The 24,632-nt window shown below is 38.6% G+C and overlaps 2 protein-coding genes and 3 long non-coding RNA genes across 9 annotated transcripts; 3 read left to right on the top strand and 2 right to left on the bottom strand.

The window, feature by feature from the left end:
* Positions 1-1,379: 1,379 nt before the first annotated feature.
* Positions 1,380-4,309, top strand: LOC135342651 (uncharacterized). The gene is made up of 3 exons (XM_064539445.1): positions 1,380-2,123; positions 2,175-2,882; positions 3,085-4,309. Exons 1-3 carry the CDS (start codon positions 2,066-2,068, stop codon positions 4,092-4,094), a joined length of 1,776 nt encoding a protein of 591 aa, XP_064395515.1. The 5' UTR covers positions 1,380-2,065; the 3' UTR covers positions 4,095-4,309.
* Positions 4,310-5,664: 1,355 nt separating this feature from the next.
* On the top strand, positions 5,665-24,075 carry LOC135342838 (uncharacterized). Of its 3 annotated transcripts, none has more exons than XR_010396961.1 (3): positions 5,665-5,835; positions 5,924-6,622; positions 23,758-24,075. It is a non-coding gene; the product is annotated as an uncharacterized LOC135342838 (long non-coding RNA). The 3 variants fall into 3 exon arrangements; XR_010396962.1 differs by lacking the exon at positions 23,758-24,075 and adding an exon at positions 6,734-7,118; XR_010396963.1 differs by lacking the exons at positions 5,665-5,835; positions 5,924-6,622 and adding exons at positions 22,741-22,876; positions 22,954-23,661.
* On the bottom strand, positions 8,106-9,255 carry LOC135342306 (uncharacterized). Its single transcript, XR_010396819.1, has 2 exons — positions 8,749-9,255; positions 8,106-8,416 (listed from the first exon to the last, which is right to left on the bottom strand). It is a non-coding gene; the product is annotated as an uncharacterized LOC135342306 (long non-coding RNA).
* On the top strand, positions 13,842-21,327 carry LOC135342654 (uncharacterized). 3 transcript variants are annotated; one of them, XM_064539447.1, is made up of 3 exons: positions 13,842-13,953; positions 14,006-14,692; positions 19,879-21,327. In XM_064539447.1, the coding sequence occupies exons 1-3, from the start codon at positions 13,935-13,937 to the stop codon at positions 20,937-20,939; spliced, it is 1,767 nt and encodes a 588-aa protein (XP_064395517.1). In that variant the 5' UTR covers positions 13,842-13,934; the 3' UTR covers positions 20,940-21,327. The 3 variants fall into 3 exon arrangements, with proteins under 3 accessions (XP_064395517.1, XP_064395518.1, XP_064395519.1); XM_064539448.1 differs by lacking the exon at positions 19,879-21,327 and adding an exon at positions 14,916-15,780; XM_064539449.1 differs by lacking the exons at positions 13,842-13,953; positions 14,006-14,692 and adding an exon at positions 19,329-19,680 and having other exon boundaries at positions 19,879-21,325.
* On the bottom strand, positions 16,096-16,948 carry LOC135343105 (uncharacterized). The gene is made up of 2 exons (XR_010397055.1): positions 16,544-16,948; positions 16,096-16,429 (listed from the first exon to the last, which is right to left on the bottom strand). It is a non-coding gene; the product is annotated as an uncharacterized LOC135343105 (long non-coding RNA).
* Positions 24,076-24,632: the final 557 nt, after the last annotated feature.

The raw sequence follows: 24,632 nt of genomic DNA, 5'->3' as shown, positions 1-24,632 counted from the left end.
TGACTGGAGAGCTTTGGGAGTAACAAACGAGCATGATCACCATAAATCAGGACTTAGTGGATGTGAAAAGTGCAAGAGAGAAAGACAATCCAGGTTCCTAAGTACAATGACACAGATCGACTAAATTGACAAGCATAATTATAAGTAGACTATAATTATTATTATAGCTGTGCATAAAGTAATTATTACGTATGGCATCTATTATGCCTACGTAAAAAGTGTACTATACATAATATTGCGTATAATAATTATAAGCTTGCGTGCTATTGTACTGAGCTGCTGTGGTAAAGTACACTTGCAAATGCATAATTATAATTGAGTATGTGCCGTAAGTTAACTCCGTGAAGTGTACATCTGCACATAGTCCGTTTTCGTGACATCAATAGCCTCGTACTTCCTCTCCCTCGCCATTGACTGAGTGTACTCATTAGTACCAACTGTAGCTGAGCTCACGTGCTCCACTTCAAAAGTTTGTAAATTTAAAGTCGGTTCACTAGATGCGCGATTGTATTTCCCTTTGTCTTTTATTGGAGGGTCTTCACTTATATCAGTTTGATTCTTCTTAGCATTTGTTCATCGTTTTGCTTTCAGCTCTGGCCTGTCTGTGCATGTGTAGTGTGGAACATTTATAACTGTTTACTCTATTAATTATACTCAGTATGTTTCTTAGCTCTATAAGCCGACGTATGCACTGCATGGGTACATAATTATGTTAATGTTGCAAGGTTGTAAAAATTAGTACAAGTTTGTGAAAATGTCCTGTTAAAGAACTCTTACTTCTTTGTAATTGTTGATGGAAGTTTCTTTTTTGTCTTCTCCAAGCTACAGCAAATACTGTGATTGTGACCACTTGAGATATCACGAGGATCCCAGTTACACAAGAAAGGACTCCGATAGCAGCATAGTACATTTCAGAAAACTCTCTCCTTTCACATAACGTATTGTTCACTGAATTAGCTGATGTTCTGGGATATACATTGAATGCATGTGTTCTGTAAAGTGTGAAGTAATTATACTCCTATATAGAGGAATTACAGTGTACAAAACTATGGTGATGATATTCCGCAACAAATGCAAAAACTAAGTAAAAAATTTGACAGCATAATAGTGACAGCTTATTACGATGTTCTCTGCTTGCTCATGCTTGTTAAATTCTGTCTTTATACATGATCTAGTAGAGGGAGGGTGTCAGTGTGGAAGCAAGGCACTGGGCAAACTACGCGTATGTCCCTGCATGCATGGCCAAGTAGAAACCTCCCTTACTTTGCATGTAGTAGGATCAGCTACGTCTCACAAAGTGAAGGTGCTAGCATACTGATTGTAAGGATCACGACGCTGTGGTAGAAATGCATTTTAACAGTAGAGACTTCGTTGCTTACCGTAACAATTATGCCAAGCTCCAATACGTTTGTAATCCAGAGGGAGGGTGCCTGTGTGTGTGGGGGGGAGGGGAGCAAGCTATATCCCTGTCTTACCAATTAATTCACATGCTCCCCTGTAATGAGAGCACCCCCTGTGTAGTCTGTCATCAGCTGGATCACAAAGACTGGAGTTTTAACCAAACTATTAAAGATGACCATGTTGCCAGTTCTAAATTATGTGTGTACCTTGCAGAAATAGATAGTTCTCACCACCTGTTATTACTAACATTTTGTGTACAGTTTACTGTAACAGTGCTTATGCATGCCTGTGCATAGTGAAACTGAAACAGTACTGCAAACATTTTATACGTTGTGAAGCTATTTGTGTTTTGCACAATCATGCAAACTAAATAACACAGTCTCCATTACTATAAAAGATTGCAGTAGCCTCACTATGTATGTACCAGGTAAGTGTGTTGAGTATGTCAATGTGATGCATGTTTTCTTAATAAGTTACAGTGAGTATAAGCTGTTTGTTTTGACTAAGATATGCTGTTATGATTATAGGAATGATGTCTTTCGGTATGTTCTATATTAGCTATGGACCTGGACTTTACCAAAGGAACCAATAGATACTCACATTTAAAGATACTACCGAGGCTCACTGCCAAGCCGATAATATTAGCATAGCTGTGAGTAAAATAATGTTGTTGTTCCTGCTAGTGCTACTTGTACCCTCATCAATGGGACAGAACTGTTCAGGTAACATTTATTGTTAGACTACAAAAGTAATGCATTGAGTTTTGGTTACAGAGCGATGCTGTTACTGGTATCAGACAGTACCCGGCAACAACAGTGACTGTTATGTGTCAGAAGGTGGTACTGCTGTCTTAAAATGTGAAGTATATGCTCCACGTGATAGTAACAACAATTCAATGGCGACATTAAAGTGGTACAGAATTATTGAATCTATAGTCGAGGATATCTCTGATAGGTATGAAAGTTCTATGATGTACGCCCAAATTGCACTTAGTTCTTCTAACTCTCCAATCAATGGACTCTTTCGAGACAATTATGTACTAACTATTCATGGCATCAATTCTTCAAACAGTGGTATTTACTTTTGTCAAATCTCAGCTGACGGGTTTTGCTTCATCCCATCAGCATATGTGAATATTACTGTCAATACAAGCTTGAATGGAAATGGTTGTTCAAGTGTTAATTATCAACGGAGTCCAGTTTGCGCAGTAGTAGACAATTCTTCGTCTTGTCAAGTTACACCAACTCCTTCACTACAGACCATGTCATCAATCGTAACGCCAATATCTCCTGTTATGACTCCGTCAGCAACACCCACTCAACTAGAACTATGTCGTGGTGAGTTAAATGTAACAAACTTAGGATTTGCAGCCTGTCTTGGAGTGACGGTGCCAGCTGGAGGGTTCACACTCATACTGATGATCATTCTGATCTGCTGTGCTGGAATCTGTATATGCTGGAGAAAGAAAACTAAAAAAAAAGGTGAATGGATTTGGAGAAGCACCTTTATAAAAGCACATTGTTGATCTCATTGTTGTGGTCTTAGGTGCTTGTAAAACTACCTTTTGTAGCGGGAACCCACAACTTGTTAAAATTAATTAACTTAGCACCACACAATCCCTGTCACTAGGAACTGTAGCATAATAATTATACACTTTTTTTATAATTCACTCTTACATTGCAGCTGTGCAGTATGTGGCTCAAACTGAAATGGATCATACCTCAGATAGATCTAATGCTCAAGTTGTGGGTCTCAAAAGAAGGAAAGCCCACCAGTACGAAGACGTGGAAAACCCACGACCTGATGAACATACTGCTGAAGAGCCAGTCAGTAATCGTGAAAGAACACTAGATCATGAGTACAATGAGCTGGAGCATCAAGAAAAAACCAATGCCCTCCAAACAACTGACCTAGAAGGAGATCAGGGCGAACCACACACGTATGAAACGGTTTTGGCTGTGAGTCAAGACAAAGACAAAACCGCTGTCAATACGAAACAGCAGCTGCAAATTGAAAGCTCACAATACTATGAAGATGTTTGTGATAATAAACTGTCAAAACAACCACTCAATAGCTTTTCCACTAGCCGTTCATCCCAGAATCAATACAATGTTCTTGATCACTCTCTTGTTAGCAATGCTGACACCATTAAAGCTGTTACCAGCGAGGGCTCCACAGAGGATCATTGCTACAGCAGAACACATGCACACACGTTGACATTGATGAGAAACTCTGTCGAAGAAACATCTCAAGGCAACCAATATGAAAATCTTGGCAGCAGAGTAGTAAAGTCAGCTCAGCGACAGAATACACTGGCAAATGAATCATCTGATAGCTGTGAGTATCATGTTCTGGAGGAAGCTGTTTCAAGCGGTACCACCTTCCCCACCACTTCAAACCAGACAGAACAGACTCCACCTATCCCTAAACACAAATCTGTTCCAGCTTATGGTGTACTCAATTACAATGATTCCAGCCAGCAAAACATCAAAATCCAAGATCAGCCCTTACATCAATCAATAATTGAGGAAAGCAAAGAGAGGGTATTCGATGACCCACAATACAATATTCTCCCTACTGCACCGAAAGTGTTAGAAGATGAAGCGGAGCACAGAAGAGAAGCTACTCAGATTCAGACATTTCCTTTTTATGAGCTGACAGACGTACATGAAGTGTGGATACACACTGACTAATTGATCATGCAACCCTTGTATACAATGTTGCAAATAGAGACACCGTTTGTTACATGCAACAATAATTGTGTGTATAATGTATTGTGTAGCATGAATAGTGGATTAAGACAGCTTTCTCTGTCACTGCATGCATGTAATTGTAACTTTCGAGTGCAAAAAAGATCCGTGCAGAGTTTTTGTGTGTACATAGCCACATTATACAATGTTGACTTACACACTTCAAAGCGGTATTCAAAAATAAACAATGTGTAAGAGGGATTATACTTATCATTTGCACTGAGAACTATGGCAGCTGCACGGAGCAGGATGAGTTTGGCATGCAGTCTTTATAATAATTATCTCTGCTCAGAACTGCCAGGTGAAATATGTAATAAGCTAAAGCTAATCATTCATTCAGAGTGATGCTGTTACTGGTATCAGAGAGTACCTGGCAACAACAGTGACTGTCGTGTGTCAGAAGGTGGTACTGCTGTTTTAACATGTGGAGTAGTTGCTCCACGTGATAGTCACAACAATTCAAAAAAGCAACAGTAAAGTGATACAGAATCATCGAATCTGTGGTCGAGAATATCTCTGAAGGTATGAAAATTCTATACGTTCGCCCAAATTGCACTTTTTTAGCACTACAATCAATGAACTCTTTGTAAACTAGTATCATCAATTCTTCAGACAGTGGTAATTTACTGGTGTCAACTTTCAGCTGACGGGTTTTGCTTCATCCCATCAGCGTATGTGAATATTACTTGATACAAGCATGAATGTACATGTACATGAATATATTCTATCAGCGGAGTCCAGTTTGCGCAGTAATCATTCCGTCTTGTTCTTATCACAGGTTAGCACATGTTCTTGAGGAAGCTGTTTCAAACGGTACCACCATCCCCACCACTTCAAACCAGCCAGAACAGACTCCACCTATGATATCCCTAAACGCAAGCCAAACACAACTGTTCGGGCTTATGGTGTACTCTTATAACAATTCCAGCCAGCAAGAAATCTAAATCTAAGAACAGCTCTCAGTTATATCAATCGAGAATTGAGGAAGGGAAAAAGATGACCCACAATATGATATTCTCCCTACTGCACTGAAAGTTTTAGAGGATGAACCGGAGCACAGAAGGAAAGTTTCTCCGATTGAGACATTCCCTTTTGATGAGCTGACAGACGTACATGAAGTGTGGATACACACTGACTAATTTATCAATCTTTACAGACACATTGTATTGTCTGTAATAGAGAGATTTGAAATTACGCTGTTTGTTATATGCAATTGTTTTAACTCGTAGCAAATACACGACTTATTTAATACACGACATTATTCTGAATACATACATGTTCTGTAACCACCTACCTCTCTCATAACTATTTTTGTAGTTAAAAAAACATTGCAAATCATTGTGTATGAGCCCCTATATGCACTTTAGTCTGTGGTGGACCACCCTGTCCATGTATAAACTACTTAATTTAAGTGATTTGTTTGTGTTGTATCAACACTCCAATGTTGACTTAAAACGGGACTGTATAAGGCTTATATACAGTTCCGTTTTGCATACCACATTGAATAAGTCAACATTTTGATAAGCAATTGCCGTAAAAGGTACGTGTAGTATATGTAAATCTACTTATCACTTCACAGAATAAAAGAGTATGACAGCTGCACGAAGCAGGATAGTTTGGCAACAGCTGCTAGTCTTTATAGGATTAGCTCTGTTTCAATACAATCTAGCTCAGAACTGCTCAGGTGAGTTTGCTATCATGATAAATTATGCTATATAATCAAATAAGCTAGAGCTAATCATTTCACTTTTGCCATTGGATCATTCATGCAGAGCAATGCTGTTACTGATATCAGAGAGTACCTGGCAACAACAGTGACTGTTATGTGTCAGAAGGTGGTACAGCTGTCTTAACATGTGTAGTATACGCTCCATGTGATAGTAATAACACTTTACTGGCAACAGTAATATGGTACAGAAGTGAATCTGTGGTCGAGGATATCTCTGATAAGTATGAAAATTCTATGACGCTCGCCACAATTGCAGTTAATTCTCCAATCAATGGACTCTTTTGAGATAATTATAAACTAATTATTCGCAGCATCAATTCCTCAGACAGTGGTGTTTACTGGTGTCATCTCTCAGCTGACAGGTTTTGCTTAATGCCATCAGCATATGTGAATATTACTGTCAATACAAGCTTGAATGGAAATGGTTGTTCAAGTGTTAATTATATGCGGAGTCCAGTTTGCGCACTAAACAACCCGTCATCTTGTCAAGTTACACCAACTCCTCCCTTTTTGGTGAACAATTCCACTCCTACAGTTATGGCCAACATTGCGTTAACTAGTTTAATATCTCCAGTAGCCATTCCTCGAATCCCGACATCATCACCAACCAACTCTTCAGTGTTGGTTGGTTCACTATCATTTATCATTGCTCTGCTAGCTGTGACACTACTCATCACTATTGTCATCTTTGCATTGGCCTGGATGAGACGAGATAAGAAGAACCAGTGTGAAACTTACAGAAGTATAAGCTCGCGGGATAAGACATTAACATACCTGAATATTAATGTACATAACATGTTGCATTGCATGTTTTAGCTTATCTATACAATGTCATGCTTATCTACACATGCAGATAAAGGAGCTGCTACAATATTAGCGGAACATCTAAATGATGGTGGACCAGTAGAGGATCCTTACTACTCTCTGCCATCTTCATCTCAAGGAGCAAACCTGACTACTACTACCCCAACCAAAAACAAAACACAGTCGTACGAGGCAATTGACATAACGAAAGTGGACTACATTAGTGTGTATAGTGTACCGAATGAACTTTAAAAAACACTTTTGGAGGTGTACATGTTCCGTGGTTCGATTGAACTCCTACTTAGTTATAGATTTACAACACTCCCATGCTCTTTAGCAATCATTTTGTACCGAAGGCCTTATTGTGTGTGTTTACCACGAGGTACATACGTAGAGATATCTGACAATGTCATGGCTTCTAGAAAAGAAATATCAATAGCACCTGAATGAAGTACTTCAGTCCTAGTGTACATTCTAGTCTAAATGATAATCGCACCGATCATACATGTAAGTGATCCTGGTGAGTCCGATATGGAACCCCCCTGTGTCAAATCTGGGTACGATGTTCTGTCAATAATGTATCCGTTGTCTAATCCATGCAGCAAGAACATGAATCAAAACGACCTTATATAAGGAAGTACAGTGTACAAAACTGTACCAGTGATAATTAATATGAAACAATAAGCAAACTAGTGTTCAAGCTGGCGCTGTGCTAATGCCTCTCGCCATGGTTTTGCTTTCGCTGAAAAGTATTAGAGTGTTATATTAGTTTCTATAATGAATTTTATATTAAAGTTAGCTTATCTATATAAAGTCACTGAGAAGAAAAGACTTATTTATATGCATCTATTGTTGTATTATGTGGCTTACTAGGATCTCAAGAAAGAAGAAAATTGATTCTTCCAGGATCTGTAGTTCAGTGTATATAATATCTAAGAAGAAAAGACCTGTGTTAGGGTTTCCACAATGAAAAATGAAAGTCAACGAATGAGCCTGAGTGTGGATCACCCCAAACTGGAGAAAAGATTCTCACAGGTGAGTATTTTTATAGGTAGCAGCACATAGTACCACTAGTAGGTCAAACATTGTGACGATTTACCGATAATGCCGTTGAAATTGTTAGTTCCTCATGTGATTTTCAGAAAGTACTAAGCCTAAGTAGTCCATGTATCAATTAACAGACAAAATGCTAATTTTTTACCAACAGGCTGGAGTGCTTTTTATTTTTATTAATGTTTGCATCCCATAAATGTACCCCCATTGTCTCATTGAGTATGGTAGACGCTTCATATAGATGCCACATTGTAGTAGAATGATAACAAGTGATGGTGAAGAAATACAATGATCATATACCACTGTCTACATTCAGGTGCAAAGCAGAAGGTCTCGAGGTATCATCATACAGTGTCAAGATCGATCTACCTGCTCAATGATACAACACTCTTTAAACAATATCAAAATAAGATTTTACTTCTTTTTGTATGTAAAGTAGTTAGTACCAGTATTCATTCTTGTATTTTTAATTGAAATACCATGAAATCGGAACACAAACGTGAAATAATTTAATCCTAAATTCCTGCTCCAACAGTATTTTAATAGCTAGGTGATCCAGTTCTGACTTTGTTTTCGGAAGAATAGACACACTTTATGCTGTATTACTGTGTTGTATTGTTGAGCAGGTAGATTGATCTTGACACTGTAGGATGATACCTCGAAACCTTCTGCTTCGCACCTGAATGTAGATAGTGGTGTATAATCATTGTATTTCTTCACCATCACTTGTGATCATTCTACTACAATGCGGCATCTATATGAAGCGTCTACCATGCTCAATGAGACAATGGGGGTACATTTATGGGATGCAAACACTAATAAAAATAAAAAGCACTCCAGCCAGTTGGTAAAAAATTAGCATTTTGTCTGTTATTTGATACATGGACTATTTAGGCTTGGTACTTTCTGACAATCACATGAGGAACTAGCAATTTCAACGGCATTCGGTAAATCGTCACAATGTTTGACTTACTAGTGGTACTATGTGCTGCTAACCATAAAAATACTCACCTGTGAGAATCCTTTCTCCAGTTTGGGGTGATCCACACACTACTAGTTAGTATAGGAATGGATGCAAAGCAAAAGGAGAGTCATAGCTTTCATCCACAGTTTGAAAATCACATTTTATTAGAGATCACAATGACCTTTGGCTTTGACCTTTGAGAGAAATGTTGTGAAATAAAGAGCACCATTGCTAGAATAAGAGTAGCGAAATTTTGGATTTGAAGGTGCAACCATTATACTTTCATGTAGTGTAGTGTGCAACAAAAATTTGAGCCTCATTTGTTGACTTTTAATTTTCATGTGGAAACCCTACCTGTGTACATGCATAATTATTGTTATCTGATTAGTATATTGTTATATGGTAGTGTTTTGTGGCTTACCAGGCCTTCAAGACAAAGATGATTCTGCCAGGAGGATCTGGATCTGGATCTTGGATATTATTTCTCACACGTGGGGATTGAGCGCGCATGCGCATTACATCCATAGGAATGATTAAAGGGTGTGTCCAAAGAGATCAATGGCTACTGCTAGCTATAGTGCAACAACCAAAGAGAGTAGATTTTTTTTTTTGGTACACATTTTTTACATTTTGTGGCATATCTTCTAAAGTAAAAGTGATATGATCTATTTGAGTGCAGGTACTGAAAGTTCAACTATTGGCGCTTCCATTGGACCACCACCTGTTACATCACATGACATCATCAGTATAAAATGGCTGTCTGAAGATGTGTACTTCTGAAAATATGTTAGGAATAGAAGTAGCTTATTTGTTTGAGTTAAGATCTGAAATTTGTTGTGTATGTACCTGAGTATATTGCTCATCTTTTGAGCTTCAAGGGAAGTCTGGGCTACTAGTAAGTTCTGAGAAATACTGCATTTTGTTGTTTTTTGGTGGCAAATATGTTAGGAATACAACTTTCGATTTTATATTAGTTAAGGTCTGATTTTTGAGCAGCATGTACTACAATAGTGTACTTTTCATCTGTACTAACTTACAGGAGTTAGGCTAGCCTCTTCTTTGCTAGAGCGGCCCATCTTGTCAAAAACAGTACTTTTTATGACTTTTGGGGCGATTTGGCTACGTAGTAAGCTCAATTACCACGCCCCTGTGACACAGAATGACCAACACCAACTGTGTATTTGCAGGTAGACATCGCATGACCTTTGGATGTAGCAAATAACAACAGGATGATTTGTGATGTCACAAATCAATGAATATCATTGCATACGTCAGCAAAAGTAGCAAAACGGAGCAAAATCACCATTTTTGACAAGAAGGGCCGCTCTAGCAAAGATGAGACTTGTCTAGCTCCTGTAAGTTAGTACAGATGAATTCTATGCTATTGTAGTACATGCTCCTCAAAAATCAGACCTTAACTAGCATAAAATCGAAAGTTGTATTCCTAACATATTTGCCACCAAAAAACAACAAAATTCAGTATTTCTCAGAACTTACTAGCAGCCCAGACTTCTGTTGAAGCTCAAAAGATGAGCAATATAGTCAGGTACATACACAATAAATTTCAGATCTTAACTCAAACAAATAAGCTACTTCTATTCCTAACATATTTTCGGAGGTACACATCTTCAGACAGCCATTTCATAGTGATGATGTCATATGATGTAACAGGTGGTGGTCCAATGGAAGCGCCAATAATTGAACTTTCAGTACCTGCACTCAAATAGATCATATCACTTTTACTTCAGAAGATATGCCACAAAATGTGAAAAAAAATAATATAAAAAAAAATCTACTCTCTTTGGTTGTTGCACTGTAGCTGTTTTAACAGATATTTTCTGAATATTGTAGCTAACAAAAAGCTAGCGCTTTAGTGCAAGGCTAACTCATATGTTGAATAGAAAGTTTGTGAGGACAGATGATGCTATGAAAGATTCTGAAGAGACTGCAACAGCCTTCAATGTGAGTCAAACTAGCCATAACTCGAGAAAGAAGCTTTAGTTTGCTAATCCACGAATCAAAATCCAAGAGAACGTGGCTAGAAGCCTATAGAAGCTGTTAGTTTTCGTCGCATTGCAACCGTTGAGCAGTTACTGCTGGAATACACACACACACACAGACAGACACACACAGTCAGCTTTACGTATCCCTCCTGCGGCTACGCCTCGAGGCATAACTAAGTAAAAGTTGCTGTCAGTGTAATAGCAACACTTTTTGCTTATCATACTATTCTGAACTATGTCTTTATACGTGATCTGTAGTCGGTCATCAGCTATACGTCACAAAGTTGGCATACTGATTATTATAAGGATCACAACGTTGTGGTAGAAATAGATATTTTAACAGTAGAGACTTTGTTGCTTACCGTAATGTGCCAAGCTGCTCTAGTTTTATACATATATACGTTTGTGATCTAGAGGGAGGGTGCCCGTGAGTGTGGAGGAGCAAGCTATGTCCTAGTCCAATTAATACACACACTCCCCTGTGATGAGAGCACCCCCTGCATGTATATAGTCTGTCACCAGCTGGATCCACAAAGTGAAAGTTTAAAAGCCAGACTGTTAAAGATTACTATGTGGCTGTTGTACCTAAAGTATGTGTGCCAGAAATGGATAGTTCTCACCACTTGTTTACTGTAACAGTGCTTATGCCTGTGCATGTTGAAACTGAAACAGTACCATTAATTGCATATACCCATCAAACAGTTTTGCAAACATTCTGTACTTTGTAAGCTAATTGTGTTTTGCACAATCATGCAAACTCAATAACAGTCTCTACTACTACACTATGTAGATCTATATGTACCATGCAAGTTTCCTTGAGTATGCATGGTCAATATGATGCATGTTTTCCTAATGTTATACAGGGAATAAAACCTGTTTATTCTGACTAAGCTATGCTGTTATATAACAGGATATGGAATGCTTCTTTCAGTATACTGCATTAGCTATAATTTTTATGGACTTTACAATAAACTAACAGACTGCTGAAACTGCTTAAAGTCGAGCCATAGTGATCGACCGATACTATATATTATAGCTGCGAGTAATATAATGTTGTTGTTCTTGCTAGTGCTACTGGTACCCTCCTCAATGGGACAGAACTGTTCAGGTAACATAATTATTGTTGTAGTTCAAAATTTGATTCATTGAATTGATTCTAGAGCGATGCTGTTACTGGTATAAGCAAGTACCCGGCAACTATAGTGACTGCCATGTGTCACACAATGGAACTGCTGTCTTAACATGTGAAGTATATGCTCCACGTGATAGTAGCAACAATTCATTGGCAACAGTAAAATGGTACAGAAACAACAAATCTGTGCTCAAGAATGTCGATATGAAAATTCTAAAACGTCAACTAAAAATGAATTAAATTCGTCTAACACTTCAATGAATGGACTCTTTGAAGACAGATATCAACTAATCATTCGTAATGTCAATTCTTCAGACAGTGGTGTTTACTGGTGTCAACTTTCAGCTGACAGGTTTTGCTTCATCCCATCAGCGTATGTGAATATTACTTTCAATACAAGCTCTGGTTATTTAGAATTTAATTATCAGCAAAGTCCAGTTTGCGCAGTAGACAATTCTTCATTTTGTCAAGTAACACCAACTCCTCCTTTTGTGAATATCCACTCCTACAGTTATGGCCAACATTTTACTGATATCAATGTCTCCTCAAATCCCACATCACCAACCAACTAAAGAGTTGGTTGGTTCACTATCATTTCTATTTCAATATTTGCATTGGCCAGGACAAGACGAGATGGACCAGTAGAGGATCCTTACTACTCTCTGCCAAATTCATCTCAAATAACAAACCTGGCTACTTACTTCAGCCAAAAACAAAACACAGTCGTACGAGGCAATTGACATAGCGAAAGTGGACTATATTAGTGTGTATAGTGTACCGAATAAACTTAAAAAAACACTTTTGGAGGTGTACATGTTCCGTGGTTCGATTTAACCCCTACTTAGTTATAGATTTACAACACTCCCATACTCTTTAGCAATCATTTTGTACCGAAGGCCTTATTGTGTGTGTTTACCACGAGGTACATACGTAGAGATATCTGACAATGTCATGGCTTCTAGAAAAGAAATATCAATAGCCCCTGAATGAAGTACTTCAGTCCTAGTGTACATTCTAGTCTAAATGATAATCGCACCGATCATACATGTAAGTGATCCTGGTGAGTCTGATATGGAACCCCCCTGTGTCAAATATCTGGGTACGATGTTCTGTCAATAATGTATCCGTTGTCTAATCCATGCAAGAACATGAATCAAAACGACCTTATAAGGAAGTACAGTATACAAAACTGTACCAGTGATAATTAATATGAAACAATAAGCAAACTAAGTAAAAGTTGCTGTCAGTGTAATAGCAACACTTTTTGCTTATCATACTATTCTGAACTCTGTCTTTATACGTGATCTGTAGTCGGTCATCAGCTACGTCACAAAGTTGGCATACTGATTATTATAAGGATCACAACGTTGTGGTAGAAATGGATATTTTAACAGTAGAGACTTTGTTGCTTACCGTAATGTGCCAAGCTGCTCTAGTTTTATACATACGTTAGTGATCTAGAGGGAGGATGCCCGTGAGTGTGGGGAGCAAGCTATGTCCTAGTCCAATTAATACACACACTCCCCTGTGATGAGAGCACCCCCTACATGTATATAGTCTTTCACCAGCTGGATCCACAAAGTGAAGTTTAAAAGCCAGACTGTTAAAGATTACTATGTGGCTGTTGCACCTAAAGTATGTGTGCCAGAAATGGATAGTTCTCACCACTTGTTTACTGTAACAGTGCTTATGCCTGTGCATGTTGAAACTGAAACAGTACCATTGCATATACCCATCAAACAGTTTTGCAAACATTCTGTACTTTGTAAGCTAATTGTGTTTTGCACAATCATGCAAACTCAATAACAGTCTCTACTACTACACTATGTAGATCTATGTACCACGCAAGTTTCCTTGAGTATGCATGTCAATATGATGCATGTTTATACAGGGAATAAAATCTGTTTATTCTGACTAAGCTATGCTGTTATATAACAGGATATGGAATGCTTCTTTCAGTATACCGCATTAGCTATAATATGGACTTTACAATAAACTAACAGACTGCTTCACTGCTTAAAGTCGAGCCATAGTGATCGACCGATACTATTATAGCTGCGAATAATATAATGTGTTGTTCCTGCTGGTACCCTCCTCAATGGGACAAAACTGTTCAGGTAACATAATTAATATTGCATTTCAAAATTTGATTCATTGAATTGATTCTAGACCAATGCTGTTACCGGTATAAGCAAGTATCCGGCAACTATAGTGACTGCCATGTGTCACACAATGGAACTGCTGTCTTAACATGTGAAGTATATGCTCCACGTGATAGTAGCAACAATTCATTGGCAACAGTAAAATGGTACAGAAACAACGAATCTGTAATCGAGAATGTCACTGATAGATATGAAAATTCCAAAACGTCAACTAAAAATGAATTTAATTCGTCTAACACTTCAATGAATGGACTCTTTGAAGACAGATATCAACTAATCATTCGTAATGTCAATTTTTCAGACAGTGGTATTTACTGGTGTCAACTTTCAGCTGACGGGTTTTGCTTCATCCCATCAGTGTATGTGAATATTACTTTCAATACAAGCTCTGGTTATTTCAAATATAATTATCAGCAAAGTCCAGTTTGCGCAGTAGACAATTCTTCATCTTGTCAAGTAATACCAACCTCTTCAATAAATACCATGTCATCAACCACACTATCAGTGTCTACTCCGCCAGCAACACCCACTCAACCAGAACTATGTCGTGGTAAGCTAGAATTAACAAACTTAGGATTTGTAGCCTGTCTTGGAGTGACGGTACCAGCTGCAGGTTTCACACTCATACTGATGGTCATTCTGATCTGCTGTGCTGGAATCTGTATATGCTGGAGAAAGAAAACTAGAAGAAAAGGTTGGAATGGAAATAGGAGAAGCACTGATGAATGCATGTAACGCTTCTTCATTGAAGCATTGTTTGTTGTAATTGTTGTGGTCCTAGGTGGTTGTAAGACGACCTTTTGTAGCGGGAACCCACAACTTGTTAATTTACTTAGGCCATCTTGACCAAAATCCTTGTCACTAGGAACTTTAGTATCTTGCATAATTATAATTATTATCTCTCTTATACATTGCAGTTGTACAAAGTGTTGCTCAAACTGAAATGGATCATACCTCAGATAGATATAATGCTCAAGTTGTGCGTCTCAAAAGAAGGAAAGTCCACCAGTACGAAGATGTGGAAAACCCACGACCCACTGAAGAGCCAGCCAGTGATCGTAAAAGAGCACTTACAGACTGTGACAAAATGGTAGAGCATGAGTACAATGAGCTGGAGCATCAAGCAGAAACCAATGTCCTCCAAACAACTGACCTAGAAGAAGATCAGGGTGAACCACACACGTATGAAATTATTTTGGCTGTGGGTCAAGACAAAGACAAAACTGCTGTCAGTACGAAACAGCAACTGCAAATTGAAAGCTCACAATATTATGAAGATGTTTGTGATAATAAACTGTCAAAACAACCACAATGTTCTTTCGATAGCTTTTCCACTAGCCGTTCATCTCAGAATCAATACAATGTTCTTGATCATTCCCTTGTTAGTAATCCAGGCCAAAAGGCCACCATTAAAGCTGAGGACTCCATGGAAGATCATCGCTACAGCAGAACACATGCACACAAGTTGACATTGATGGGAAACTCAGTTGAAGAAACATCTCAAGACAACCAATATGAAAATCTTGGCAGCGTAGTGAAGACAGCTCAGCAACAGAATACACTTGCAAATGAATCATCTGGTAGCTGTGAGTATCATATTCTTGAGGAAGCTGTTTCAAACGGTACCACCATCGCCATCACTTCAAACGAGCCGGAACAGACTCCACCTATCCCTAAACGCAAATCAAGCACAACTGTTCCGGCTTATGGTGTACTCAATTATATAATGATCCCAGTCAGCAAAACATCAAAATCCAAGAACAGCTCTTAGATCAATCGAGAAGTGAGTGTGTTTACCACGAGGTACATACGTAGAGATATCTGACAATGTCATGGCTTCTAGAAAAGAAAGATCAATAGCACCTGAATGAAGTACTTTAGTCCTAGTGTAGTGTAATTAATGCGCGTACCAGAAATGGATTGTTCTCACCACCTGTTATTGCTAACATTTTGTGTACAGTTTACTGTAACAGTGCTTATGCCTGTGCATATTGAAACTGAAACAGTACCATTAATTGCATATACACATTAAACAGTTTTGCTATACTTTGAATTGTAAGTTAACCCTTTCCCCGTTTTAATTAAAACAAGAAAATACAGAATAAATAACAATTTTCTTTAAAAATTTGTATGTCATGAACCATACATTGAAATGACTTGTAACTATTTCCTACAGGTAGCGCAGACCTCAGAGATATCTTGACAACATCTTCGTTACCTAGCAACTGACCACCCCCACTAATTAGCAATTGTTTACAAACATTCACAACTATGTACACAAATAATATTGTATGAAGGCACAGAGTGGCTAAAGACACTAAATAAGTGTTCTCAATGTTCTCACGGTGACATGGTTCAATCAGGATCTGCAGAAAGTTTTCTGCGAGGTCGTATCAGCAGACGCCCTTTTCCCGGGAAATGTTTTCTTCACCTACACACAGGTTTACAAGTTCAATGGTGGCTCATGATGTCCACTGCTGTACTAACTAGCCTAAATACAGTTATATTGAAGCTATCAAGACTACAGACGCTACTCTAGACTTACCAGATCCAAGAAGTTGTTCCATCGCAAGAGCTTCTTCCTCAGGCCTTCCAGGCTCTATATTTTCTAGCTTGAGGTAGCTTTTTATCTAGCTACTATCCCAGTCACAGTCCTCTCACTCAACAAGGCCATAAGCATCGATATTCTCACTGTCTAGCTACTTTAGAACCTCACTGAGATTGTACTACAAAGATCTTGAAACATTATCAAACGGTCACTTTTCTTTCGACATTACTGTACAAAGCGTACCTCGAGGCAGCATATTAAAGATACCATGTGAAAGAGCAGCTCAATGCGCATGTGCTGGTACCTACAGCGTGTGCATAGCTCCAACACAGTGGGCACAACGAATTTTTGAAAATGACCACTAGAGTGGCCGTCATATGACGGCTTCAACGGGGAAAGGGTTAAATGTGTTTTGCACAATATATCATGCAAACTCAATAACAGTCTTTATTACTGCACTATGTAGATCTATGTACCAACCACGCAAGTTTCCTTGAATGTTTTGAGTATGCATGTCAATAATTATGATGCACTACTCATCACTATAATTGCCATCTTTGCATTGGCCTGGATGAGACGAGATAAGAAGAACCAGTGTGACACTTGCAAAAGTAAGCCCTCGTGGGATAAGACATTATCATACATGTTACAATGCTTTTCTATATACAATGTCATGCTTATCTACACATGCAGATAAAGGAGCTGCTACAATATTGACGGAACGTTCAAATGATGGTGGACCAGTTGAGGATCCTTACTACTCTCTGCCAAATTCATCTCAAGTAACAAACCTGACTACTACTACCCCAGCCAAGAACAAAACACAGTCGTACGAGGCAATTGACATAACGAAAGTGGACTATTATTAGTGTGTATAGTGTACCAAATGAACTTTAAAAAACATATTTGGAGGGGTTCTGGGGTTCGAAGGAACTCCTACTTAGTTAGATTTACAACACTCCCGTACTCTTTAGCAATCATTTTGTACCGAAGGCCTTATTGTGTGTGTTTACCACAAGGTACATACGTAGAGATATCTGACATTGTCATGGCTTCTAGAAAAGAAATATCAATAGCACCTAAATGAAGTACTTCAGTCCTAGTGTACATTCTAGTCTAAATGATAATCGCACCGATCACACATGTAAGTGATCTTGGTGAGTCCAGAACCCCCTTGTGTCAAAAGCTAGGTACGATGTTCTGTCAATAATGTATATATCTATTGTTATAATCCATGCAAGAACACAACCTTATAGAAAAAGTACAGTGTACTTAACTGTGCCGGTGATAATTAAGCAAAGTAATTAATAAAAGTTGCTGTCGGTATAATAGCAACACTTTTTGTTTTTTTGCTTTCTGAACTCTGTCTTTATACGTGATCTGTAGTCGGTCATCAGCTACGTCACAAACTTGATTATTATAAGGATCACAACGTTGTGGTAGAAATGGATATTTAACAGTAAAGACTTTGTTGCTTACCGTAATGTGCCAAGCTCTAGTTTTATACTAGCCTCGACCCCAGGCCGATCCGTCTCCAATTGAACGCTAGGTCGCCTACCTATTTTTCAACTTCGTTCTATTAAAGAAAAATCGGCCTGGGATCGAGGCTAGTTTTATACATACATTTGTGATCTAAAGGGAGGGTGCCCGTGAGTGTGGGGGAGCAAGCTATGTCCCTGTCCCTGTCCAATTAATACACACACTCCCCTGTGGTGAGAGTACTCCCTGTATGTGTAGTCTGTCACCAGCTGAATCACAAAGTGAAGTTGTAAAATCAGACTGTTAAAGACGACTATGTGGCGGTGGCACGTGCCTATAATTATGCGCGTAAGGATGATTCTCACCACTTGTGTTTGCTATGATATTATTACAGTTTACTGTAACAGTGCTTATGCCTGTGCATATTGAAACTGAAACAGTACTGCAAAGATTTTATACGTTGTGAAGCTATTTGTGTTTTGCACAATCATGCAAACTGCACAATCATGCAAACTGAATAACGTACAGTCTCTATTACTATAAAAGATTGCAGTAGCCTCACTATGTATGTACCACGTAAGTGTGTTGAGCATATCAATGTGATGCATGTTTTCTTAATAAGTTACAGCGAGTATAAGCTGTTTGTTTTGACTAAGATATGCTGTTATGATTATATGAAAGGATAGGAATGATGTCTTTCGGTATGTTCTATATTAGCTATGGAACCAGACTTTACCATAGGAACCAATAGATACTCACATTTAAAGATAACTATATACCTCACTGCCAAGCCGATAATATTAGTATAGCTGTAAGTAAAAAAATGTTGTTGTTCCTGCTAGTGCTACTGGTACCCTCATCAATGGGACAGAACTGTTCAGGTAACATTATTTTATGGTTTGACTACAAAAGTAAATCATTGAATTTTGGTTACAGAACAATGCTGTTACTGGTATCAGACAGTACCTGGCAACAACAGTGACTGTCATGTGTCAGAAGATGGTACAGCTGTCTTAACATGTGGAGTATACGCTCCACATGATAGTAATAACACTTTACTGGCAACAGTAAAATGGTACAGAAGTGAATCTGTGGTCGAGGATATCTCTGATAGGTATGAAAATTGATTTATTCTATTATATCCGCCCGACTTGCATTTGATTCTTCTAACTCTCCAATCAATGGACTCTTTCAAGACAGATATCAACTAATCATTCATAGCATTAATTTATCAGACAGTGGTGTTTACTGGTGTCATCTCTCAGCTAACGGGAATTGCTTCATCCCATCAGCGTATGTGAATATTACTGTCAATACAAGCTTGAATGGAAATGGTTGTTCAAGTGTTAAATATCAGCAGAGTCCAGTTTGCGCACTAAACAATCCGTCATCTTGTCAAGTTACACCAACCCTTTCACTACAGACCATATCATCAACTGTAACGTCAATATTTCCTGTTATGACTAGTCTTACTTCGTCAACAACAACCACTCAACTAGAACTATGTCGTGGTGCTCTAAATGTAGCAAACTTAGGATTTGTAGCCTGTCTTGGAGTGATGGTACCAGCTGCAGGATTCACACTCATACTGATGGTCATTCTGATCTGCTGTGCTGGAATCTGTATATGCTGGAGAAAGAAAACTAAAAGAAAAGGTGAATGGATTTGGAGAAGCACCTTTATAAAAGCACATTGTTGATCTCATTTTTGTGGTCTTAAGTGCTTGTATTAGACGACGTTTTGTAGCGGGAACCCACAACTTGTTAAATTAACGTAGCCCTACAATCCCTGTCACTAGGAACTGTAGCATAATACACATTTTGTTTTTAAGTATTTCACTTTTATATTTGCAGTTGCACAGAGTGTGGCTCAGACTGAAATGGATCATACCTCAGATAGATCTAATGCTCAAGTTGTGCGTCTCAAAAGAAGAAAAGTCCACCAGTACGAAGACGTGGAAAACCCACGACCTGATGAACACACTGAAGAGCCAGTTAGTGATCGTGAAAGAACACATACAGATGGTGATAAAATGGTAGATGATGAGTACAGTGAGCTGGAGCATCAAGCAGAAACCAATGCCCTCCAAAAAATAAACCTAGAAGGAGATCAGGGTGAACCACACATGTATGAAATGGTTTTGGCTGTGAGTCAAGACAAAGACAAAACTGCTGTCAATACGAAACAGCAACTGCAAATTGAAAGCCTACAATATTATGAAGATGTTTGTGATAATAAACTGCCAAAACAACCACAAAGTTCTTTCGATAGCTTTTCCACTAGCTGTTCATCCCAGAATCAATACAACGTTCTTGATCACTCTCTTGTCACTAATCCAGGACAAAAGGCCACCATTAAAGCTATTACTAGCGAGGACTCCATGGAAGATCATCGCTACAGCAGAACACATGCACACACGTTGACATTGATGGGAAACTCTGTCGAAGAAACATCTCAAGACAACCAATATGAAAATCTTGGCAGCAGAGTAGTAAAGTCAGCTCAGCGACAGAATACACTTGCAAATGAATCATCTGGTAGCTGTACATGTGAGTATCATGTTCTGGAGGAAGCTGTTTCAAACGGTACCACCATCCCCACCACTTCAAACCAGCCAGAACAGACTCCACCTATCCCTAAACACAAATCAAACACAACTGTTCCAGCTTATGGTGTACTCAATTACAATGATTCCAGCCAGCAAAACATCAAAATCCAAGATCAGCCCTTACATCAATCAATAATTGAGGAAAGCAAAGAGAGGGTATTCGATGATCCACAATACAATATTCTCCCTACTGCACCGAAAGTGTTAGAAGATGAAGCGGAGCACAGAAGAGAAGCTACTCAGATTCAGACATTTCCTTTTGATGAGCTGACAGACGTACATGAAGTGTGGATACACAATGACTAATTGATCATGCAACCCTTGTATACAATGTTGCAAATAGAGACACCGTTTGTTACATGCAACATTAATTGTGTGTATAATGTATTGTGTAGCATGAATAGTGGATTAAGACAGCTTTCTCTGTCACTGCATGCATGTGATTGTAACTTTCGAGTGCAAAAAAGATCCCTGCAGAGTTTTTGTGTGTACATAGCCACATCATACAATGTTGACTTACACACTTCAAAGCGGTATTCAAAAATAAACAATGTGTAAAAGGGATTATACTTATCATTTGCACTGAAAAATAAGAACTATGGCAGCTGCACGGAGCAGGATGAGTTTGGCATGCAGTCTTTATAATAATTATCTCTGCTCAGAACTGCCAGGTGAAATATGTAATAAGCTAAAGCTAATCATTCATTCAGAGCGATGCTGTTACTGGTATCAGAGAGTACCTGGCAACAACAGTGACTGTCATGTGTCAGAAGGTGGTACTGCTGTTTTAACATGTGGAGTATTTGCTCCACGTGATAGTCACAACAATTCAAAAAAGCAACAGTAAAGTGGTACAGAATCATCGAATCTGTGGTCGAGAATATCTCTGAAGGTATGAAAATTCTATACGTTCGCCCAAATTGCATTTTTTTAGCACTACAATCAATGAACTCTTTGTAAACTAACCATTCGTATCATCAATTCTTCAGACAGTGGTAATTTAATTACTGGTGTCAACTTTCAGCTGACGGGTTTTGCTTCATCCCATCGGCGTATGTGAATATTACTTATACAAGCATGAATGTACATGTAGATGAATGTTCTATCAGCGGAGTCCAGTTTGCGCAGTAACCATTCCGTCTTGTTGTTATCACAGGTTAGCACATGTTCTTGAGGAAGCTGTTTCAAACGGTACCACCATCCCCACCACTTCAAACCAGCCAGAACAGACTCTACCTATCCTTAGACGCAAGCCAAACACAACTGTTGGGCTTATGGTGTACTCTTATAACAATTCCAGCCAGCAAGAAATCTAAATCTAAGAACAGCTCTCAGTTATATCAGGAGCCCATAAAGAGAAGGAGCGGCTAACTTCAACGTACACTCGGGGATCACATCTCGTAATTGCCGGTGAAACCGCACTTCCTTGTATGGAAGTGACTAAGTGCTTACAAACCGCATCCCTGCATTGCGTAAAACACGTGTAGGGATTCAACCACTTAGTGACCCTGCATATATGGAAATGCGGTCATAACCAATTACGAGATGTGATCCCCGTAGTTAGCCGCTCCTTCTCTTTATGGGCTCCTGGTTATATCAATCGAGAATTGGAAGGGAAAGAGATGACCCACAATAATTATGATATTCTCCCTACTGCACTGTTAGTTTTAGAGGATGAACCGAAGCACAGAAGAGAAGTTTCTCCGATTGAGACATTCCCTTTTGATGAGCTGACAGACGTACATGAAGTGTGGATACACACTGACATATTGTATTGTCTGTAACATGAAATTACACTGTTTGTTACATGCAATTTTTAACTCGTACTTTTTTTCGAAATACACAACATTATTCTGAATACACACATGTTCTGTAACCACCCACCTCTCTCATAACTATTTTTGTAGCTAAATGCAAATCATTGTGTGTATGAGCCCCTATATGCACTTTAGTCAGTGGTAGACCACCCTATCGATGTAATTTAAGTGATTTGTTTGTGTCATATCAACACTCCAATGTTGACTTATTCAAAATGGGACTGTATAAGGCTTCTATACAGTTCAGTTTTGCATACCACATTGAATAAGTCAACATTTTGATAAGCAATTGCCGTAAAAGGTACGTGTAGTATATGTAAATCTACTAAAAGAGTATGGCAGCTGGACGAAGCAGGATAGTTTGGCAGCTGCTAGTTTTTATAGGACTAGCTCTGTTTCAATGCACTCTTGCTCAAAACTGCTCAGGTGAGTTTTGCTATTATTTTATCATAAGCTAGATATAGAGCTACTCATTTCATTTTGCCATTGGATTATTCATTCAGAGCGATGTTGTTACTGGTATCAGAGAGTACCCGGCAACAACAGTGACTGTCATGTGTCAGAAGGTGGAACAGCTGCTTTAACATGTGGAGTATATGCTCCACGTGATAGTAACAACGCAACAGTGAAGTGGTACAGAATCATTCAATCTGTGGTCGAGGATATCTCTGATAGATATGAAAATTCTGTGATGTTCACCGAAATTGCATTTAATTCTCCTAACACTCCAATTGATGGACTTTTTCAAAACAATTATAAACTAACCATTGGTAACATCAATTCTTCAGACAGTGGTATTTACAGGTGTCAAATCTCAGCTGGCGGGTTTTGCTTCATCCCATCAGCATATGTGAATATCACTGTCAATTCAAGCTTGAATAAAAATGGTTGTTCAAGCTTTAGTTATCAATGGAGTCCAGTTTGCGCAGTAAACAATTCTTCATCTTGTCATCAAGTAACACCAACTTCTTTTTTAGTCCACGATTTCACTCCTACAGTTATGACCAACATTTCGTTAACTAGTTCACTGATATCAATGTCTCCTGTAGCCATTCCTCGAATCCCGACATCACCAACCAACTCTTCAGTGTTGGTTGGTTCCCTATCATTTATTATTGCTCTGCTAGCTGTGACGCTACTTATCACTATTTCAATATTTGCATTGGCCTGGATGAGACGAGATAAGAAGAACCAGTGTGAAACTTGCAGAAGTAAGCTCGTGGGACATACCTGAAGTATAACACGTTGCATTGCATGTTTTAATACAATGCTTTTCTATACAATGTCATGCTTGTCTACACATACAGGTAAAGGAGCTGCTACAATATTGACGGAACATCCAAATGATGGTGGACCAGTAGAAGATCCTTACTACTCTCTGCCAAATTCATCTCAAGTAACAAACCTGACTACTACCTCAGCCAAAAACAAAACACAGTCGTACGAGGCAATTGACATAGCGAAAGTGGACTATATTAGTGTGTATAGTGTACCGAATGAACTTTAAAAAACACATTTGGAGGGATTCGGGGAACTCTCCTACTTAGTTAGATTTACAACACTCCCATACTCTTTAGCAATCATTTTGTACCGAAGGCCTTATTGTGTGTGTTTACCACGAGGTACATACGTAGAGATATCTGACAATGTCATGGCTTCTAGAAAAGAAATATCAATAGCACCTGAATGAAGTACTTTAGTCCTAGTGTACATTCTAGTCTAAATGATGATCGCACTGATCATGCATGTAAGTGATCATGGTGAGTCCGATATGGAACCCCCTTGTGTCAAAACTTGGGAACGATGTTTTGTCAATAATGTATCTGTTGTCATAATCCATGCAAGAACACAACCTTAATTATACTTATAGAAAATGTACAGTGTACAAAACTGTACCAGTGATAATTATTACGAAACAATAAGAAAACTAAGTAAAAGTTGCTGTCAGTGTAATAGCGACACTTTTTGCTTATCGTACTATTCTTTGCTTTCGGAACTCTGTCTTTATACATGATCTGTAGTCGGTCATCAGCTACGTCACAAAGTTGGCATACTGATTATTATAAGGATCACAACGTTGTGGTATAAATGATATTTTAACAGTAGAGACTTTGTTGCTTACCGTAATGTGCCAAGCTCTAGTTTTATATCTGTGATCTAGAGGCTAGAGGGAGGGTGCCCG

This window comes from Halichondria panicea, chromosome 10, assembly GCF_963675165.1.
Source record: "Halichondria panicea chromosome 10, odHalPani1.1, whole genome shotgun sequence".
In the NCBI taxonomy this organism is placed as follows: Eukaryota; Metazoa; Porifera; class Demospongiae; order Suberitida; family Halichondriidae; genus Halichondria; species Halichondria panicea.
This window is presented reverse-complemented; position numbering and strand designations above follow the sequence as displayed.